At 35.6% G+C, this 20,356-nt stretch overlaps 1 protein-coding gene across 3 annotated transcripts in view; it reads left to right on the top strand.

The window, feature by feature from the left end:
• MAP3K1 (mitogen-activated protein kinase kinase kinase 1) overlaps window positions 1-20,356 on the top strand; it is a 74,641-nt gene that overhangs the window by 50,561 nt on the left and 3,724 nt on the right. For all 3 annotated transcript variants that reach the window (XM_003133973.6, XM_013984793.3, XM_085002274.1), the window contains exons 7-19: window positions 3,070-3,191; window positions 3,767-3,848; window positions 3,955-4,138; window positions 6,362-6,640; window positions 9,717-9,838; window positions 12,075-12,166; window positions 12,436-12,625; window positions 12,869-14,150; window positions 14,533-14,685; window positions 15,547-15,709; window positions 17,161-17,292; window positions 18,772-18,914; window positions 19,620-19,751. In XM_003133973.6, coding sequence (XP_003134021.2) covers window positions 3,070-3,191; window positions 3,767-3,848; window positions 3,955-4,138; window positions 6,362-6,640; window positions 9,717-9,838; window positions 12,075-12,166; window positions 12,436-12,625; window positions 12,869-14,150; window positions 14,533-14,685; window positions 15,547-15,709; window positions 17,161-17,292; window positions 18,772-18,914; window positions 19,620-19,751 — 3,076 coding nt within the window. The remainder of the gene's footprint in view (window positions 1-3,069; window positions 3,192-3,766; window positions 3,849-3,954; window positions 4,139-6,361; window positions 6,641-9,716; window positions 9,839-12,074; window positions 12,167-12,435; window positions 12,626-12,868; window positions 14,151-14,532; window positions 14,686-15,546; window positions 15,710-17,160; window positions 17,293-18,771; window positions 18,915-19,619; window positions 19,752-20,356) is intronic.

A 20,356-nucleotide genomic window follows, 5' to 3' on the forward strand; every position in this document is an offset into this window, starting at 1 on the left:
TTTCTACTCAGGTGAATTTACTTCTGAAAAAACTGCTTGAAAGAAATTCTGAGATGTCAAAAAAGTGGGCACAAAGATGTTTTTAATGGTTTCTTAAATGTGGAAACAACAAATGTGCTGCAATAACTGGATGCTTAAGAAGTTAGGATCTGTCTCATCAATGAAAAATGATGCCGCCATTTGAAGAAATTTAATGACAAGTAGAATTTTTATGATAATTCTGTTATATATTCAAAACAGAAATAGATCCACAGATATAGGAAACAAATTTATGGTTACCAAAGGGGAAAGGGAGAGGAGGGGTAAATCAGTAGTTTGGGATTAACACATACATACGACTATATATAAAACAGATAAACAACAAGCACCTACTGTTGCACAGGGAGCTACAATCAATATTTTATAATAACCTGTAAAAGAAAAGAATCTGAAAAAGAATACATACAACTGAATCACTTTGCTGTACAACTGAAACTAATTCAATGTTGTAAATCAACTATACTTCAATTTAAAATAATCTCTTAATATCATTGTACGTGTATGTAGATAAATGGTCTGAATAATGTTTATAAAATATGTACTTGGAAAAAAGATAGGCAGAAAATACCCCAGAAAGGAATTTTTTTCAGTTAGAGAACCATTTAATATGTTGCACTTGAATTTGAGTAAATCGTGGAACTTCATTTTTCATATATTTAACTCTTGAACAAGCTAGTTTTGGTGTCGTTACTTGAAAAATTAGTTGATCTTGGATCATCTTTGCCATTAATATTTTTATTACAGATTGTTGTAATAAATCATTTCTGCAGTGTTTCCATTAATTTTTTCATTAATATATGCATATTTTAACAGTTTTTCCCCACTCCTTGTAGCTCCCTAATTATGAGATAAATGGGACAGATAACTGGGAGGAAGAGAGACCAGTAAGCATACTTCACTGCAGGAGTCACGCATTGTGACGCTGAAGACATGCTTGTTCAGCTTTTAGGAAAGTTTTTTGGGGAACTGTTCTTTGCTGTCAATCACTCAGACCTGTTTTTCAGGAATTATAGCTTTAGATAGTAGCAGTGTAATATTGAGCCCAGGGGAAAACTGAGCTTAGTAGAGACTCTGGAATTTATAGGGGTAAGTAAGTATGGGATATTCTTCTCAAAGCCCAGTGATAAATCTGCTACAAACTGTTCTGTGATTTTGGGCAACTTATTTATAATAACTCAGAATCTTGTCTTTATGTTGTAATGGAAATACTGATTTTAAAAGCCACTCATCACATCCTGAAGGTTCAAACAAAAATTTGTAAATAGAAATAAAACCTTGCCCTTCATTCTGGGCTGCACACAAAATAACTTGTTAATAGTTTAATACATCTTTTAAAAATTAGGAGTTATCTTGTGGTGCAGCGGGTTAAGGATCTGTTATTGTCACTGCAGTGCCTTGGGTCACTGCTGTGGCACAGGTTGTCCCTGGCCCAGGAACTCCCACATGCTGCAGGTGCCCCCTCCCAAATTATAAAAAGCAAGGAATTTAAAAACTCTTCTCTGTACTCTGTGCTTATGCAGATTCACACACACACCAATACTACTCTCATCTTTCTTATTTTTAAATAAATATAAAACTATATATTTTAATCTGCAACTTTTTTTTAAATTTAAAAAATGTTTTTACTTTATATATCAAGAAAATTTTCCTCAATACAAAAATATACACTACTTTCTTTTAGTAGCTGGCTACATAAGACTGAATGGATGAGACACAATATATTTTACCATTGCCATAATTAATGGACATTTAGTAACACTTTTGATTTTTTGTTTGCCTGTTAAATGCAAAAAATTTTCTTTTTTGTTTACACACAAAATACTTCTGTAAGACAGCATCCTAGAAAATAGGTTTTTTTTTAGGTCATGGGTATATACATTTAGTACTTGAAGAAATACTAGCAAATTCCTTTCCAAAAATTTCAGGTTTTTTATTCCTACCAGTAATATATATGAGAACCTGTTTTCCTGTGCCATTATCAACCTATTTAATTTGTGTGGGTCAGATTATCCTCCACCAACCCAGAAAAAAAGACAAATAAAATAAGATAGAGCTTTATTAATTTAACATGTATTTTGTACTTTTTCCAAATTTATTGGCTACTGGTATTTTTCATTTATCTTCTTTTCTCATTTTACTGTTAATATTTTTTTTACCAATTTTAAATCCACTCGTATAATAGGAATAGTCAAATATATATAATTCAAATATACATAATAAAGTTATAATTTTGCCATAAATGGAATCATTCTAAAAAAGCTAGAATTCTGTCATGTTATCTGTTGTTTTTCACCATACAGCATACTATGGATATTTTTCTTTGTCATCATGCATGGATCTCTTTGATCCTTTTCAGAGACTTCATAGTGTCTTGGTGTACCATTTTTTTAAAACACTTTTTGATGTTCACTTGGTTGATTTTTTTTCCAATATGCCAAATAATACTGCAGTGAACATTCACACAAATATATCTTTATTATTTGTGTCCATTCCCTTATGATATATTCCTTGAAGGCTAGTTGAAAGGTTATATGCATTAAAAATGTGATATATTTGTTTCTAGGAAAGTTGGATCAGTTTATAAACCTACCAAAAGTGTCTGATATGGGTCTTAATACTTAAGGATGTGGAATAGATGAGCTCTGTGGTTCTTCCAATACTTGAAATCTTGAAACTGTTGGCATATAGTATGCTTGTACATAGTTAAACCTTATTAGCAGTTTGTTTATTCAAAAGGTCCAATAACAGAATTTTGGGGACACATATTTCTCTTAAGATTGTAGTTCATATATTGAATTATAGTCATAGCAAGAAAAGGTTAAACCATACCCACAACCTGTAAATTCATAATGGTGTGAATCTGATTCAGAATTACTGTGTATTAACAGGAGAAATACTTCTCTTATAACCTATACAAGAATTTTAAATTATTTTTCATAGTCCAAAGAAACCAAAATTGTTTTTAGCAATATGGCATTAATTCTCTTATATTCTTTTGTGGATAATGCTTTTGTTTCCTCTTCCTTATAGTATAAAAGATGAAGAGGAACAGATGTGTCCTATTTGCTTGTTGGGTATGCTTGATGAAGAAAGTCTTACAGTGTGTGAAGATGGCTGCAGGAACAAGCTGCACCACCACTGCATGTCAATCTGTATGTGGCTTTTTTTTCCCTATGCTTATTCAACACAGTTACTCTGTGAGCTAACTATGATTCAGGACTTGAACATAGCCTCTGGGGAGACTAGCGAGAGAAGGAAAGAAGTATATTTACGCTATATGTGAAGTTTTCAATGAACAGTAGTTCAGGATCTCTTAGGAGATGAACTATGTGAGCAAAGAAATGTTAGAAAGTGTGACACGTGTGGTAGTGGAAGTCACTCACAGAATTAGAGTTGTGATCTGGAAGGTGCACATTGGGGGAAGGAGGTGTAGGAAGGCCTGGACAGGCGTTCCAGAAAAGGTAACATCAAAGCAAGCTCTGGAATAGCATTACCAGTTTATCAAGTGGGCAGAATGTTTTGAAAGAGAGTCCATAAAATACATCTTATATAACTTAAAAAATAGCATTTGCAGAAATTACGAGCATTAGAATAACCTGCTATGTTTAGAATTTTTTGAGGTTCCTTCCATATAAATTCTAGATTAACCATTATGAACAATTATTACATAAATACTTAATGTTAAATATTTATATTTTTGTCAGTGTTTTTTTCCTTAATTTTTCAGGGGCAGAAGAATGTAGAAGAAATAGAGAACCTTTAATATGCCCCCTTTGTAGGTCTAAGTGGAGATCCCATGATTTTTACAGGTAAAAATTATGAATTAATGATTTGGGTATGTTTAATAAAAATGCTCTCAGAGTGTTATTTAAATCCGTTAATTTTTTTAGCAAGCTTTGTTAATTTTTCATTTAGCCATGAGTTGTCAAGCCCTGTGGATTCCCCTTCTTCCCTGCGAGCTGCACAGCAGCAAACCACACAGCAGCATCCCTTAGCTGGATCACAACGAAGGAATCAGGAGAGCAATTTTAACCTTACTCATTATGGAACTCAGCAGATCCCTCCTGCTTATAAAGATTTAGCTGAGCCATGGATTCAGGTAAGTAGTTCTTATTCTTCAGTTCTCCATGAAACATTTATAGACCAATTAATGTAGTTGTCTCCCCAGTTGTTTATAATTTAAGAAAGTACTTTTGCTTATCTCCATCATGACTCATTTCATTGAGAATTTTCATTTTACCTTTGGTGTTAATACTATGCCACTTACAGAGTTAAACTTCAAAAATTCTTTGTAGTCTTACCTCCCATCTCTAGAAACATCTTCCTGAACTGACAGACATAAACATTTACCCAAGGATAGAGGATCCATTTAATAGTAACTTGTCCCAGTGTTTAATCCCATTCCTTCCAAGAATTTCTGTCATTTTCTTATTTGCTTCCATTTAAAGTCAGTTTCTTCTTTCTGTATTTTTCATGGTATATGTTAGGTACTAAAAAATTGTTAAATGGATGAGTAAGAAAAAATATGTGGTATTTGCCTTGTATTAGTCATTTTTATTTGTAAGGACAGTTTCCATTCCTTTACTTTCTCTTCTGCTTAAATGCTTTTTCATCCTCAGTAAGTCAGAATTTCGGTTGGTTGGTTGGATTCTAATGATGTTTTTTGTTGTTGTCTGATTAGTCCATTTTTTTTTTAATGTAGAATCCAAAACCAGACAATATCTCCAGTAGATAAATAGTGAGGTAAAATATTTTCAATAATCTGGTAAATTCTGTTTAATAATTAAACTTGTAAACAGATACAATAATTTAAGCTTATCTATCAGTAGGATTTATTTCCTTTTTCTTTTTGTGATCATTTATAGTCCTGCAGTTTTTGAATCCTCTTTTCTCAGCATTTTAACAACCTAATATGAATGTAGCAAAATTTGCAAACTTAATAAATATATCTCATTTATTTTTACCTAGTTCATTAATGGTTTTTAATGTAGGCCCTCACCTGCCCCTTCATGAATCCTCAAGAAAACTGTCCTGTTGATATTGAGCTATTGGATGCCCATTTTTTCAAAACAGTGGCCTAGTTTGTTTTGCTTAAGCTCTAGGTTGGACTAGGCTATATGCTCCTAATTTTTTAATTAAGAATATCATATTAGACATATGCTAAATATGCCCATTTTTTCAAAACAGTGGCCTAGTTTGTTTTGCTTAAGCTCTAGGTTGGACTAGGCTATATGCTCCTAATTTTTTAAATAAGAATATCATATTAGACATATGCATATAATAAATCCACTATATTTTAATTGATTTATTCTCCTTTATTATCACTTTAGTATCACATTATCAAAGAACACATAAAAATGTCATGATTTATTTTCCCCAAATTTCTGCTTATTCATCTCTAACATTTAGAAAGTTTTCATATGATGCGTTATCTTAGTTAACTGTACCTTTAGCTCTGGTCCATAATGTCAAGACAATGCACCTGTTCTTTTCTTTAAGGACTCTTTGGCTTTGCAGATATGATAATGATAGCTATAATGACATGCACTTTAATTATAAATATTTCATTATCCTTTGCTGATTTAAACACAGTATTTTTCTTTAGTCTTTTGATTTTCCCACTGCATTTATTATATATGATATATATATTTATGTCCACACCTTTGGCATATGGAAGTTCCCATGCCAGGGACTAAATCCGAGCCACAGCTGTGACCTGCACTCAATCCTTTAACCCACTGTGCTGGGCCAGGGATTGAACCTGCACCTTACAGCAACCCAAGCTTCTACAGTTGGACTCTTAACCCACTGTGCCACAGCAGGAACTCATCATATTTTTTTCTAATTAATCAAATAAGAACCTTTGACTTAGCACTGTCATTGATAGGAGAAATACTCTGTATCTTGAACGTCAGCCCCAGTGCCTTTCTTGTCTTGGCTTTGTTTGTTTTTTGTTAATCTTGCTTCAGTTTTTTTCTCTGTAAAATACCTTAACACAAATACAGATTTAAGGTTCTTCACCGATTTATTTTGTTTTGTGGCAAGCGCAAGAGTACAGAAATGCATATAAATCCATCTAATTGCCTAATGGTGTCCACTCTTAATTTTACTTGAGCTAATATATGTTAAGGGCTTTTGATAATTACCAGTTAAACTTCAGTATAAAATTCCTCCTTATGGACATATTTTTAAATTGTAGAGTGTGGTGAAGATTTAAGAAATGACCAATTTTCTTTTAGTAATCACAAATCATGCTTAATGCAAAACACTCTAGGTTCATTGCTTTTTCTTCACATTGACCATTTTGTTTGTTTGATTATAGGTATTTGGAATGGAACTCGTTGGCTGCTTATTTTCTAGAAACTGGAATGTAAGAGAGATGGCTCTCAGGCGTCTTTCCCACGATGTTAGTGGGGCTCTGCTATTGGCAAATGGGGAGAGCACTGGACATTCTGGGAGCAACGGTGGAAGCAGTCCGAGTGCTGGAGCCACTAGTGGGTCTTCCCAGACCAGTATCTCAGGAGATGTGGTGGAGGCGTGCTGCAACATTTTGTCAATGGTCTGTGCTGACCCTGTCTACAAAGTGTACGTTGCTGCTTTAGTAAGTAGCTTTATTCTATAACCATAGCATTATGGGTTTGTTTAGGGGGGTTTTGTGTGTGACAGTTTGCATTTATCATTTTTAAGATTCAGCAAAACTACTTTACCTGATTGAATTCTGGAAAATTCAAATTTAGTTTTTATCCATAGTCCCGGAAAATTCAGTTTTCTAATTAATCTGTTCATTTGGATGTCACTTTTCTTTATACTATTTACTTTTCTCCCCTAAAGTAGCTGTTCATATCTTTACATTTGCCTTACCTAATACATGACCAAATCAAAAATATTTTATGGGATAGCAAGGTAATCAAAGTTACTTTGATTTTTTTTTTAATTTGATATTAATAGACATGAAGAACAACTGATTTTCAATAAACATTGGTGTATGGAAATTCAGAAGCCTTTTCACAGAAGAGAGGATTCCATGACATAGATTACTGAGTTTTTCTGTTTTAATCTGTTAGAAGTTATCTTTCATGAGTAGGATGGAATGACAAGGCAGCTGTTGTTTGTAATTTTGGAGGCTAATTTGATTTTCTTCATTATGAGTGTGTGTATATATATACATACATATATATATATATATCTTTAGAAGAGGGTTTCTCAGCCTCTGTACTTACTGACATTGAGAAAGATAATTATTTCTTGTAAGCAGTACTGTCTCATGCATTGTAGGATGTTTAGCAGCATTCCCAGTCTCTACCCACTAGATATCCCCTCCCCTTAGTCATGACAGCCAGCATTGTTTCCAGGCATTGCTGACTGTACCTTGAGGGTCAAAACTGCCCCCCAGTTCAGAACAGCTGCTTTAGAATAATTCTTATCTAGTCTGTTTTTAAAACTCACTCATCTCTTTGCTTCCACTCGTAATCTTTTTCTAATCCATCCTATAATAACTATGAGAGATAGTTTAATGTGGTTGTGAACATTAGTTTGGAGTCAGAATTGAGTGACTTCATAATTTATCATCCCAGCTGGGATATTTGAATAATATGCTAATTAAACTGGGACTGGTCTAGGCAATTGGGACGTATGGTCAAGATCATAGACACCTTGATTCAAATTCCGGTTCTCCAGTTTGCTAGAAGTATAACTTTTAGGACTCTTAAACTTTAGCTTTCTCTCCTATAAAATAATGGAAGTATTTATCCTTTAGGTCTGAGATGAGACTGAGTAGAAACCTTTAACCATAACATCTAGTACACTGTAAGAACACTGACTATGGTAGCTGTCATTATTCCTTAAATGCCACTTTATTCTCCAGCCCAGAAACCTTTAGAGGTTTCTTTTTCTTTAGCAACATTTCCTAAAACATATTCTGTGAAGATTTGACTGAATTATATAAAGTCCCTGAAGGACTTCTATGTTCAGTTAAAATTGATGAGCACTGAATTACATGAGGTTAAATGGGTCTGTTCACTGAAAGCTTTCTAGGAACTTCCAGTGATTTCACATACATTGGGAATCTAATCATGGGGTAAGATTAATTATTTCCCAAATTGATCTTACCATGATCTGTTTTTCATGTAGCGTCTTAAGGGACCAGCATACCAGCACACTTTACAATAAAGACCAGGGTTCTTGGCTCAGCCTTTTACCTCTTTCATCTTAACTGTTTTTGAATGCAAACCTTGACTGCTCAGTATACTGTCTTACTATTTGGTTTATTATTATTGTTATTATTCCCAATGAGTGTGTGAGCTCATGGAGTACAGGGACTCTGTGAATGATGCTGTATTCTGATTCCTCTACACTTATTTAGTGTGATAGGCACGGTGGAGGCAGAAATGGTTCCGGTCCTTAGAGCTCTCCCTTCCCTTTCTCCCCTCCCTCTTGCCCTTCTTTGTCTTCCTCCTTCTCCCTCACCATATATAATTTTTTCCTGAACCATTTGAAAATTATGTTCAGGCATCATGACGTTTCCCTTTGAATACTTTAGCTTTTGTCTCTTAAGAACAAATACATTCTTATGTATAACCACGGTGCAGTCAGCATACTCAGGAAACTCGGCATTAAAAACATTACTGTTATGTACATATTAAATGTTAAGTCCATATTCACATGTCCCCAATTGTCCCAACTGTGTCCTTTACAATTAACCTGCAGACCTTAATCAAATTTCATCAGTTTTTCCATTAGTGTCTTTTTTCTCTTTTGGGATCCAGTCCAGGGTCTTACCTTGCGTTTAGTTGTCATGCCCCCTCAATCTCTTCCCTTCTGTGACAGTCCCTCAATCTTTTTCTTTTGTAGACTTTGACATATCTTTGAAGTATACTGGCCAGTTATTCTGAACAGTTTCCCTCAATTTGGGTTTATCTGATATTTTCTCATTATTAGATTATATATGCAACTTTTTTTTTTTTTTTTTTGGTAAGAACACCAGAGGTGATGTGACCTTCTCAGTGAATTGTTATCAGGGGTACATCGTGTCAGTCTAATTATTGGTGATGCCATCCTTCATCACTTGATTAAGGTGATGTCGTGGGCGAGTTACTTTAAGACTGTACAGATATCCTGTTTCTATTCACAGATTTTATTAGCATTTGTCAGTGGATCATGCCCACAGCAATGATTACTATGGTGTTCTAATGGTGATCTATTTCCTGTGTTCCTTCAGTATTAATTAATTGGAATTCTTCCATAAAGAACAGCTGTCTCTTCTCCCCCATTCATATATTTATTCAGTTTTTTATTTCCATCACCATAGACTCATAAGTACTTATTTTATTCTATGAGTTATAATTCAGTATTATGACGTATTTTGTAGTTCACATTACTCTAGCTTTGGCCATTGGGAACTTTTTCAAGTTTGCTCCTTTTCTTTTTAAAATAACTTGCATTTTGAAATTAATTCAGACTTTCAAAAATAACGGAAATAGTTGAGAGTTCCTTTCTACCTTATCTATTTACTTATTCAATTTTTTATTTGTATTGGTTATCAACTCATAGAGTCTTATTTACAGGTAATAATCTATTCCTGTTGTTATTTTGTTTCTCTAGTTGTCTCAGATTAGGCCATTGTCTCTGATGCTTTTTAAATATAGTTAAACTAACCTTCTGTTTCCTCCCCCCACCAGAAAACGTTGAGAGCCATGTTAGTATATACTCCTTGCCATAGTTTGGCAGAAAGAATCAAGCTGCAGAGACTTCTCCGGCCAGTTGTAGACACCATCCTTGTCAAGTGTGCAGATGCCAATAGGTAAGGCCTTATCAGTGAGCTGCTTCAAACCCTCTTGTCTTAAAAACATAGCATGGAGCCTCACACCTAGTGAATATTTGATCCATACTTATTAAATGAAGCTTTAAATATTGCTTTCTAATATTAGATTTGAAATTAACATGTAATAGTTAAAGGTCTTAATGACTAGGAGGAAGAACTAATGGCAAGGAAAAACCATGCTAACACACTGCATGGACCTCCACATTATTGTGCTATGATTGGTTCTCTTTTATTTTTTTTTTTTTTTGGTCTTTTGTTGTTGTTGTTATTGTTGTTGTTGTTGCTATTTCTTGGGCCGCTCCTGCGGCATATGGAGGTTCCCAGGCTAGGGGTTGAATCGGAGCTGTAGCCACTGGCTTACGCCAGAGCCACAGCAACGCGGGATCCGAGCCGCGTCTGCAACCTACACCACAGCTCACGGCAACGCCGGATTGTTAACCCACTGAACAAGGGCAGGGACCGAACCCGCAACCTCATGGTTCCTAGTCGGATTCATTAACCACTGCGCCACAACGGGAACTCCAGTTCTCTTTTATTTTAAAGTAATATTCTTAAACTGAAGTCCAGTTGATAAGAACAATAGCTGATATGTATGTGTGTATATATAAAGTGTAATCTCATTTTAGAGAGTTACACGGGATAGGAACCAATAAAATGATTATACATGCTTTGCATTATCAGGACTGAAAAAAAACAACAAACCCCAACTCGGTTCCATTATTTTGTGATGGAACTTTATTCTAATTATAGTTTATGTCAAATAACAACAGCAACAGAAATTCCAAATATCCTCACCCTATCCTTAGAGATCAGCAAGAAACAGGAATAGCCCTAATTGGAGAATTGGAGGTATAAAGATTTGAGGTAAAGAAATGAGGTATGGTGATAGAGAAAATGAGCACAAACTATGCTTTTATTAAACCACTGGTTCTCTCTGCCCTCACCCCCTGACACCTTTCCATAAAGTGGCAGGAAAAGGCCACTTTTCATACTTTTCATATAATAAGGCATAGCTACAGTAAACACTTGTAGCTGTTCTCATCTCTTCATGTCCCAGCAGATCTCAGGTGGTAAGAAGCACTGACTCTCCCTTGTTTTGCCTCTGACATTTCACTCTTGGAGCTCTCTCAGTCCAACTTTGTCTTCTTTCTTAAGCCACATGATGCAGTAGTAGAGGGTCTCAAAAATTAAGCACTTAACTTTCTTTGACTTTTCTCATCTCATGAAGTCTATCTTTTGCCTCCATTGTTTTCTCTACACAAGCCTACAGATTGTAAGTATTAGAGGTTTTATTACTGCTTACAGAGAATACTATAAATATCTGAAAAAATTTAACAAGTAATTTGCAAAATGCATAGGGAAATCATTTTGCTTCTTTTTTTTTTTTTCAGTCTTTTTGCTATTTCTTGGGCCGCTCCTGCGGCATATGGAGGTTCCCAGGCTAGGGGTCTAATCAGAGCTGTGGCCGCCAGTCTACGCCAGAGCCACAGCAACGCAGGATCCGAGCCGCGTCTGCAACCTACACCACAGCTCACGGCAATGCCGGATCGTTAACCCACTGAGCAAGGGCAGGGACCGAACCCGCAACCTCATGGTTCCTAGTTGGATTCGTTAACCACTGCGCCATGACGGGAACTCCTCATTTTGCTTCTTAATGTTACAATAATTTTTTTTTCTGAGAACTATTAAAGTAAAAGCATAAATGTTTTCATGGCATTTGTTTTGTTGTCTACTTTCTGAAATTCTAAAGTTAGTTGTTTACCTGGTCACTTGAATGGTTGAACATTATAAGAAATATGGTAGAGACCTAAGATATTTAAAAGTGACTATGGTTGTATGAACAGAAAGTAAAGGTTTTGGATTTAATTCAAGAGTTCTTAGTGAAAATTCAGAAATCAAAATGTTGAGGTTTTCTTTCTTATTTTAAGATAAGATAATAAAAATAAGCCTTTTATCTGGTTTGATATTTAATACTTGCTATTTAAGAGCCAGTAGTGAAGATTCAATGCCAAACATAGAGGATAAGGTAAAATTTATAAAATTAGACCTAATAATAATATCATTTATAGTGACATCATTAATGCAATTTTAGTGGCTGGAAAGCAGACACTCCTGAAAACATTTTTTCCCAGCTTTTCCCAAAGCATTATTACATTACTACTCCCCTTTTAGTATATGTTTATCCAAGTCTGATGATGCTTCCTTTCATTTGTAGTCGCACAAGTCAGCTGTCTATATCAACGCTATTGGAATTGTGCAAAGGCCAAGCAGGAGAGTTGGCAGTTGGCAGAGAAATACTTAAAGCTGGTAATAACTTTGTACTTAATATTAACATAGCATGTTTTATCATTTTCCTTAGCAGTTAATCTCATAATCTCCAGGAGGACAGTTGTATGATTTTGAAGTAATTTTGTAAATTGACTCAGCTAATACTAGAAATAGGAATTAATCTAAAAGAGAAATTCTTAAAATTAATACAATTCAGAGTATTTATTGACCTTATACCATTTGATCATGTTTTGTTTTTAGATATTAATATCACTGTTTTTCAGTTATTTTCACTTTCCTTTTTTTAGGATCCATTGGCATCGGCGGTGTTGATTATGTCTTAAATTGTATTCTTGGAAACCAAACTGAATCAAACAACTGGCAAGAACTTCTGGGCCGCCTTTGTCTCATAGATAGACTGCTGTTGGAATTTCCTGCTGAATTTTACCCCCATATTGTTAGTACTGATGTTTCACAAGCTGAGCCTGTTGAAGTCAGGTAATTTTTCTTCTGAAAATACATTACTTCTCCTCTTCTTACCCCATCCCCCCAAAAAATCCCACCCCCCAAAAAGGACGTTTCTCCTTCTAAAAAAGACTCAGAAATTACAAAGCATGTATAGGTTACTAATACCTTAATATTTGATTGACGTGTGCTATAAATTAGTACCATCTTTTTTATCTGTATATATTTTACAGTAATTTTGACTTACTTTGTAATTGAATGTGTTTTTTCTTTCAGGTATAAGAAGCTGCTGTCCCTCTTAACCTTTGCTCTGCAGTCCATTGATAATTCCCACTCAATGGTTGGTAAACTCTCCCGAAGGATATATTTGAGTTCTGCAAGAATGGTTACTGCAGTACCCCATGTATTTTCAAAACTGTTAGAAATGCTGAATGTTTCCAGTTCCACTCATTTTACCAGGATGCGTCGTCGTTTGATGGCTATTGCAGATGAGGTGGAAATTGCTGAGGCCATCCAGCTGGGCATAGACGAGACTTTGGATGGTCGACATGACAGCTTTTTGCAGGCACCTGTGCCTAACAACTATCCAGAAGCCACAGAGAACAGTTCCCTTGAGCGCACAGACCATTTAGAGAAAACTGGAAAAGGATTGTGTGCTACAAAATTGAGTGCCAGTTCAGAGGACATTTCTGACCGACTGGCCAGCATTTCAGTAGGACTTCCTAGTTCAGCAACAATGGAGCAACCAAAGCCAATGGTTCAAACAAAAGGCAGACCCCACAGTCAGTGTTTGAACTCCTCTCCTTTATCTCATCATTCCCAGTTAATGTTCCCAGCCTTGTCAACTCCTACTTCCTCTGTCCCATCTGTACCAGCTGGCACCGTAACAGATGTCTCTAAGCATAGACCTCAGGGATTTGTTCCCTGCAAAATACCTTCTGCATCTCCTCAAACACAGCGCAAGTTTTCTCTACAGTTCCAGAGAAACTGTTCTGAAAACAAAGACTCAGATAAACTCTCCCCAATCTTTACTCAGTCAAGACCCCTGCCCTCCAGTAATATACACAGGCCAAAGCCATCTCGACCTACTCCAAGTAATACAAGTAAACAGGGAGATGCCTCAAAAAATAGCATGACACTTGATTTGAACAGTAGTTCCAAATGTGATGACAGCTTTGGCAGTAGCAGCAATGGTAGTAATGCTGTTATACCCAGCGATGAGACAGTGTTCACCCCAGTAGAGGAGAAATGCAGATTAGATGTCAATACAGAGCTCAACTCCAGTATTGAGGACCTTCTTGAAGCATCTATGCCTTCAAGTGACACAACAGTAACTTTTAAGTCAGAAGTTGCTGTGCTCTCTCCTGAGAAGGATGAAAATGATGATACCTATAAAGATGATGTAAATCATAATCAAAAGTGCAAAGAAAAGATGGAAGCTGAAGAAGAAGAAGCTTTAGCAATTGCCATGGCAATGTCAGCGTCTCAGGATGCCCTCCCCATAGTTCCTCAGTTACAGGTTGAAAATGGAGAAGATATCATCATTATTCAACAGGATGTAAGTATATTGTGTCTTTAAGAGTTTAGAGAATTTCCTTGGGCCATGCTAAAATAAATCTAATTCAGAAATACAGCTTTTAACATGAGTGAACTGTTAGAAGCAAGTTTTTCACATAGAATTGACTCTACAACATTTATATCATTATTTGAACCAAAATATCTGTTGCCTATTTCAGAGGCACTTCTGGTTGATTCTGCAGTGGTGATCACTTATGCATTTGACATTGATCACCAGCATTGTCCATTCAGAGGTCAGGTTTATAGGTGATTTGGGAAGCTAGACTGAGCAAGAGTAATATTTAATATTTTTCCAGGCCATTTTCACAAACTCTGATTCTTTTAACTTAACAGTAAATACATTGCTTTCATTTAATATGTAGACACCAGAGACTCTACCAGGACATACCAAAGCAAAACAGCCTTATAGAGAAGACACCGAATGGCTGAAAGGTCAGCAAATAGGCCTTGGAGCATTTTCTTCTTGTTACCAAGCTCAAGATGTGGGAACTGGAACTTTAATGGCCGTTAAACAGGTAAATGTGTAATGAGCATGTAAATGATTAAAATTATAAAAATGAAACAAATCAAAAAATAAAGGGTATATCCCGTGTGTATATATTTTTTAGTCTTTTGAAGTTTTCAGAAACCTAAATTTCAGAGTAGATGTTGCCAAAGCAACAAAAGCATCATGAGTTCTATTTGGAAGTTGAAGCATCATTATCGTAAGCTGTAATACCAAGATGGGCCTTATAATGGCTTTGTTTTTGTGTGTGTGCTTTTTAAGTATGATTTTATACTCATTTAAGCAAAATTATTGGGGTAACATCATCTTGGGCTTTCTGTTGTTTTATAAGGAGCATACCTTTCAAGATGTGACAGTAATAAAGTTTTCATTTTTAAGTTGTGTGGATTCTTCTCCCAGGATGGGGCTTTTCTCATTTTTTAGTCTGTTTTCAGACAGTTTTGAAGGATTGGCTGTGTCCTTTTTTTTTTTTTTTTTTTTTTTTTTAATCATTTCCTGATATTCTATTGCTACTGCTTCTTAAGTTAGATTCTTATTATCTAAAAGATTTTAATAATAAAGTCATTGGGTTTTTTGGGGAGGTTGTTTGTTTGTTTTGGCTGTGCCCACAGCATGCAGAAGTTCCCAGGCCAGGGACTGAACCTGCACCACAGCAGGGACCTGAGCCACACCAGGGATATAGCCAGATCCTTTAACTTCTAGGCCACCAGGGAACTCCTGCCTTAGTTTTTTATAAAGTATCTGACATTTCATCCATGAGCAGAAATGCCATCTACTATTAATATATAAGCTAACTTGGGTTTGTCCATTTTAGATCAGGTTGTTAGTGAAAATTATAAACAAAGAATTCAAAACTTTATAATTGAAACAGGTGACATATGTCAGAAATACATCTTCTGAGCAAGAAGAAGTAGTAGAAGCATTAAGAGAAGAGATAAGAATGATGAGCCATCTGAATCATCCAAACATCATTAGGATGTTAGGAGCCACATGTGAGAAGAGCAATTATAATCTCTTCATTGAGTGGATGGCAGGTAAGTTCATGTTTTAAAAAAATTATAGATAGTAGTACATAGATTTAACTTTTTTGCTTGATATTAAATTTAGGAAAAACAGTTTAATGAACACTTACTTTTATTAAATATTTAGATTTCTACAAGCAGATTGCCCCAGCATAGTAGTATAGACTGTAAATATTTTGTCTTTCATTTAAATATAAATATTCATTACCTCTGACTTTTAAACTGATTTTTCAGTGTTTCTTTTAAAATGATTGTGTACCACCGTTTTCTAGGAATAATTTTTTTAAACTAGCTATGATACCATCAATATTTTTCCAGGTGGCCCATCATTAATTGGACAGATTTAGGAGATGTTTTAACATGACAGTATAAAAATAAAGATACACCTGGAAATTAAAATTTAAATTAATCTAAAATTAAGAAACAAGTTGAAAACATGAGGTTGAACTTTGTCATCTACTTAAACAGACTATTATTGTGTAGTATACATATAATGAATGAATGAATACATATATGCTTGGTTTTTCTTGGATTTTTTTGAGGAGTGTATTTCTATTTAAAAATAGGATACATATATGAATACATATATGCTTGGTTTTTCTTGGATTTTTTTGTTTGAGGAGTGTATTTCTATTTAAAAATCATTTCTTTAGTACATTTTCTCATGTTGGTTGTAGACAGGTTGATGGTTGCATATAGCTTTACACCATAAACTTTTTTTTTTTTTTTTGTCTTTTTGCCATTTCTTGGGCCGCTCCCATGGCATATGGAGGTTCCCAGGCTAGGGGTCGAATCGGAGCTGTAGCTGCTGGCCTACGTCAGAGCCACAGCAACACGGGATCCAAGCTGCGTCTGCAACCCTACACCACAGCTCACGGCAACACTGAGCAAGGCCAGGGATCGAATCTGCAACCTCATGGTTCCCAGTCTCGTTAACCACTGCGCCACGACGGAAACTCCAACACTATAAACATTTTTAGATAAGACTCACTGAGTTTGTGACTCAGACCAGAGCTGCTAAATAGTAGGATATGAAGCCTAACTCTGGGTCTTCTGGCTCCTCCTGTTCTTTTTACCTTCTGTTAAATAACATGTTACCACTGTTTACCTAAGTCATTAAGAAAGGCATTTTTGTTTACCTTGGTCAAAAAGAGAGGTGAATTGTACATGAAAAATACTTCCATCCAAACTCGTTAACTTTTAAAGCTTTCTGATATCTTGACCTTCCAGAAGAGCAGTTCATGAAAGTTCTATGAAAATATCTCCTAATTGATAAATTTTGAGATTACTGGAATGTGTTAGTTTTTAAATCAGTTTCACTTCTGATGTAAATTATAAATTTAGCACTTCAGATGTGAATGTGAGCTCATGCAGTGCAAGCTTATGTAACCAAAGTGTAATAGACAATTTGAATTCTGGCTTAAGTTTACGATTAATTATTATTATTACCCATTTGTCTTTAGGGGGATCTGTGGCTCATTTGCTTAGTAAATATGGAGCCTTCAAGGAATCAGTAGTTATTAACTACACTGAACAGTTACTTCGTGGCCTTTCGTATCTCCATGAAAACCAGATTATTCACAGAGATGTCAAAGGTAAGAATTCTTTTGTTATCTGCATATTATCAGTAAGTAGAAAATAGATGTAATTTTAAAACTTAGTCCTTTGTTGTATTTTGGGGTTTTTTTCTCTTTTTTTTTGGATGCAAACTGTTATATTTGGAATGGATGGGCAGTGGGGCCCTACTTTGTACAGCACAGGGAAATGTGTGTGATTGGGTCACTTTGCTGTACAACAGAACTTGAAGAAACTTAGACCTTTGTTGACAGTTTCTAACTTGAGATCAACTGTGGGATTGTTTCTTCTGAGTAACTCAAACCACGAGAACTATTAGAAGTGAAAGGAACTTTCAAGGTCATGTATTCTGCCTTCCTTGGAGAGGTTATGACTTTTCCAGTCTCACTGCTAACTGATGGCAGACCAAGAACAGAATCCAGGTCTCTGATTCCTTGTCTTGGTCTCATGATGTATTGCCTCCCCAGAAGTTCCTGTTCCTGGTTTTATTTAAAATAATTGGCTATAAGGAAAAGGAATCTGAAAAAAGAGTATGTATGTATGTGTATGTGTGTATCTATTGAGTAACTTTGGTTTTCTTATTTTTTTTTAGATGTGCACAATTTTTTTAAAGATTTTTCTTTTTTCTGTTATAGTTGATTTACAATGTTCTGTCAGTTTCTGCTATACAGCAGTGACCCATTCACATATATACGCACACACACACTACCTACATTCTTTTTTTCACACTGTCCTCCGTCATGTCAACTTTGGTTTTCTGACATGAACGCCTTTAGGATTTGACATAACATAGTCAAATAATTTTATAACATTAATTTTTATTAAGCTATAATTATGAAATTGCAGTATAAAGTTTGAATTGGTCTAGTATGTTTCAATAGAACTTTGTCTTAAACCATAAACTCTACTAAAATTTGAACTTTGAGGATTTTTTTTTTTTTTTTTTTTCTTTCTTGGGGCCACACCTGTGGCATATGGAGGTTCCCAGGCTAGGGATACAATCGAAACTGTAGCTGCAGGCCTACACCATAGCCACAGCAAGAAAGGATCCGAGCCTCGTCTGTGACCTCCACCACAGCTCACAGTAACACCAGATCCTTAACCCATTGAGGGAGGCCAGGGACCGAACCCTCATCCTCATGGATGCTAGTTGGGTTTGCTAACCGCTGAGCTGGGAACTCCTGAGGAAATATTTTTTGTTAGGAATCACTATATTAAAGGTTTACCACTTTAAAGTTTTATTAAATCTGTGCCTTTGTTCCTTATGCCTTGATGCTTCATCAGATTTTTCCTCTGAGGTTTTGGATTCCCTTTATTTTACACTGCAGAGACCTGGGTGCCTGTAGGAGTACAGTGCATTGAGAAAGAGAGTAGATTCTCTGACATGTACTCTACTTCTTTCTTTTGTTGCTGTCCTATTTCATTAATAGTATTTTACTGAGTTTTTAATCTGTTTTTTGATTTTAACATATGAGGTCATTTGCGGTTTTTGTTGACAGGTGCCAATTTGCTAATTGACAGCACAGGTCAGAGACTGAGAATTGCTGATTTTGGAGCTGCAGCCAGGTTGGCATCAAAAGGAACTGGTGCGGGAGAGTTTCAAGGACAGTTGTTGGGGACGATTGCATTTATGGCACCTGAGGTGAGAAACAGCTTTGAGTGTGATGAAATATTTTGCAATTCTGTGTGACAGCATTATACCAAGTAATTCTGCAGTGTTATCCACTATGTGCTGACTAATTAGAAGTTTATGGCCCTAAAAACAAGGTTTTAATGATAGCCTTGATTTCAGACCATTAATCCCTGCCTTCCCATAGCCTTTAAGCAAATCTATTAAAACCTATTTCTAACAGAGAATTATTGGGTAATTTATAGTAGTTGTTTTGAACTCAACCCAAAGTACACATAATAGAAATTTTTTAAATTGTTCTCTATTACAAGAGGAGATGAGCACACAAAAGCAAATCTTAGTAGAAGCTTTAGAAGTAGTACCAGTTGTTTAAGCGTTGCTGCTTTGACCTTGGCCGCCTCTTCTGTTGTGTTTAGAACTCTTCATGTTCATACATAGTGATTATTGTCTTCTTGCCCTGTAGTTTGCTAAACGTACTGAGGTGGCTTTGAAATTCTATGATACAACCCTGCTTCAGGATCTCACAATTCTCCAAAATATTTTTGTTCCACATATGAGATAAAGTTTGTTAATGAAATAAATGAGACATCAGGTAGTCTATGGAATTGCTGTCTCAAGCACTGTTTTACTCTGAAGTAAAAAAACTAGAATCCATAACTACAGAATGGCTTTTTTTAATGAGTCATATTTCCAAATTAACCCTCGGCTTTATTTTAGGTCCTAAGAGGTCAGCAGTATGGTAGGAGCTGTGATGTATGGAGTGTTGGCTGTGCTATTATAGAAATGGCTTGTGCTAAACCACCTTGGAATGCAGAAAAACACTCCAATCATCTTGCTTTGATATTTAAGGTAATTGTGAGATAAAATTACTTATTTTTGCTAAAATTGGCAAGGGGCAAATTTTCATGAGTTCTCCTTAACTATCAACCTAACGTGAAGGCATATCTTCCGTGAAATAAATACATGTTTATATCTCCAGGAATTTATGTGGTGTGGTGAATGTTGGCAGCATATACAGTCACTTCTCATTATTCATGGTAGTCAAGTCCCTGAATCTGCAAATACTGAACCACTGCTTCTGGATGAAATATGTATCTATATATGTATATATCAAACATTTGAATTAAAAAACTTGAAGCTCTTTACGTATTGCATGATCAAAAATTTTTTATTCTAATTTATTATGTCCTGTATTTTAAAAATTCACTCCTGGAGTTCCTGTCATGGCACAGCGGAAACTAATCCAATTAGGAACCATGAGGTTGCCGGTTTGGTCCCTGGCCTCGCTCAGTGGGTTAAGGATCCGGGGTTGCTGTGAGTTGCGGTGTAGGTCGCTGACACAGCTTGGATCCTGCATTGCTGTGGCTGTGGTGTAGGCTGGCAGTTGTAGCTCCAATTTGACCCCTAGCCTGGGAACCTCTGTATGCTGCAGGTGTAGCCCTAAAAAGCAAACA

The sequence above is a fragment of the Sus scrofa genome, chromosome 16, assembly GCF_054392235.1.
Source record: "Sus scrofa isolate SSC_HxYL_T2T_F1_AM1 chromosome 16, Sscrofa_HxYL_maternal_Yorkshire_Landrace_v2.0, whole genome shotgun sequence".
Lineage (NCBI taxonomy): Eukaryota > Metazoa > Chordata > Mammalia > Artiodactyla > Suidae > Sus > Sus scrofa.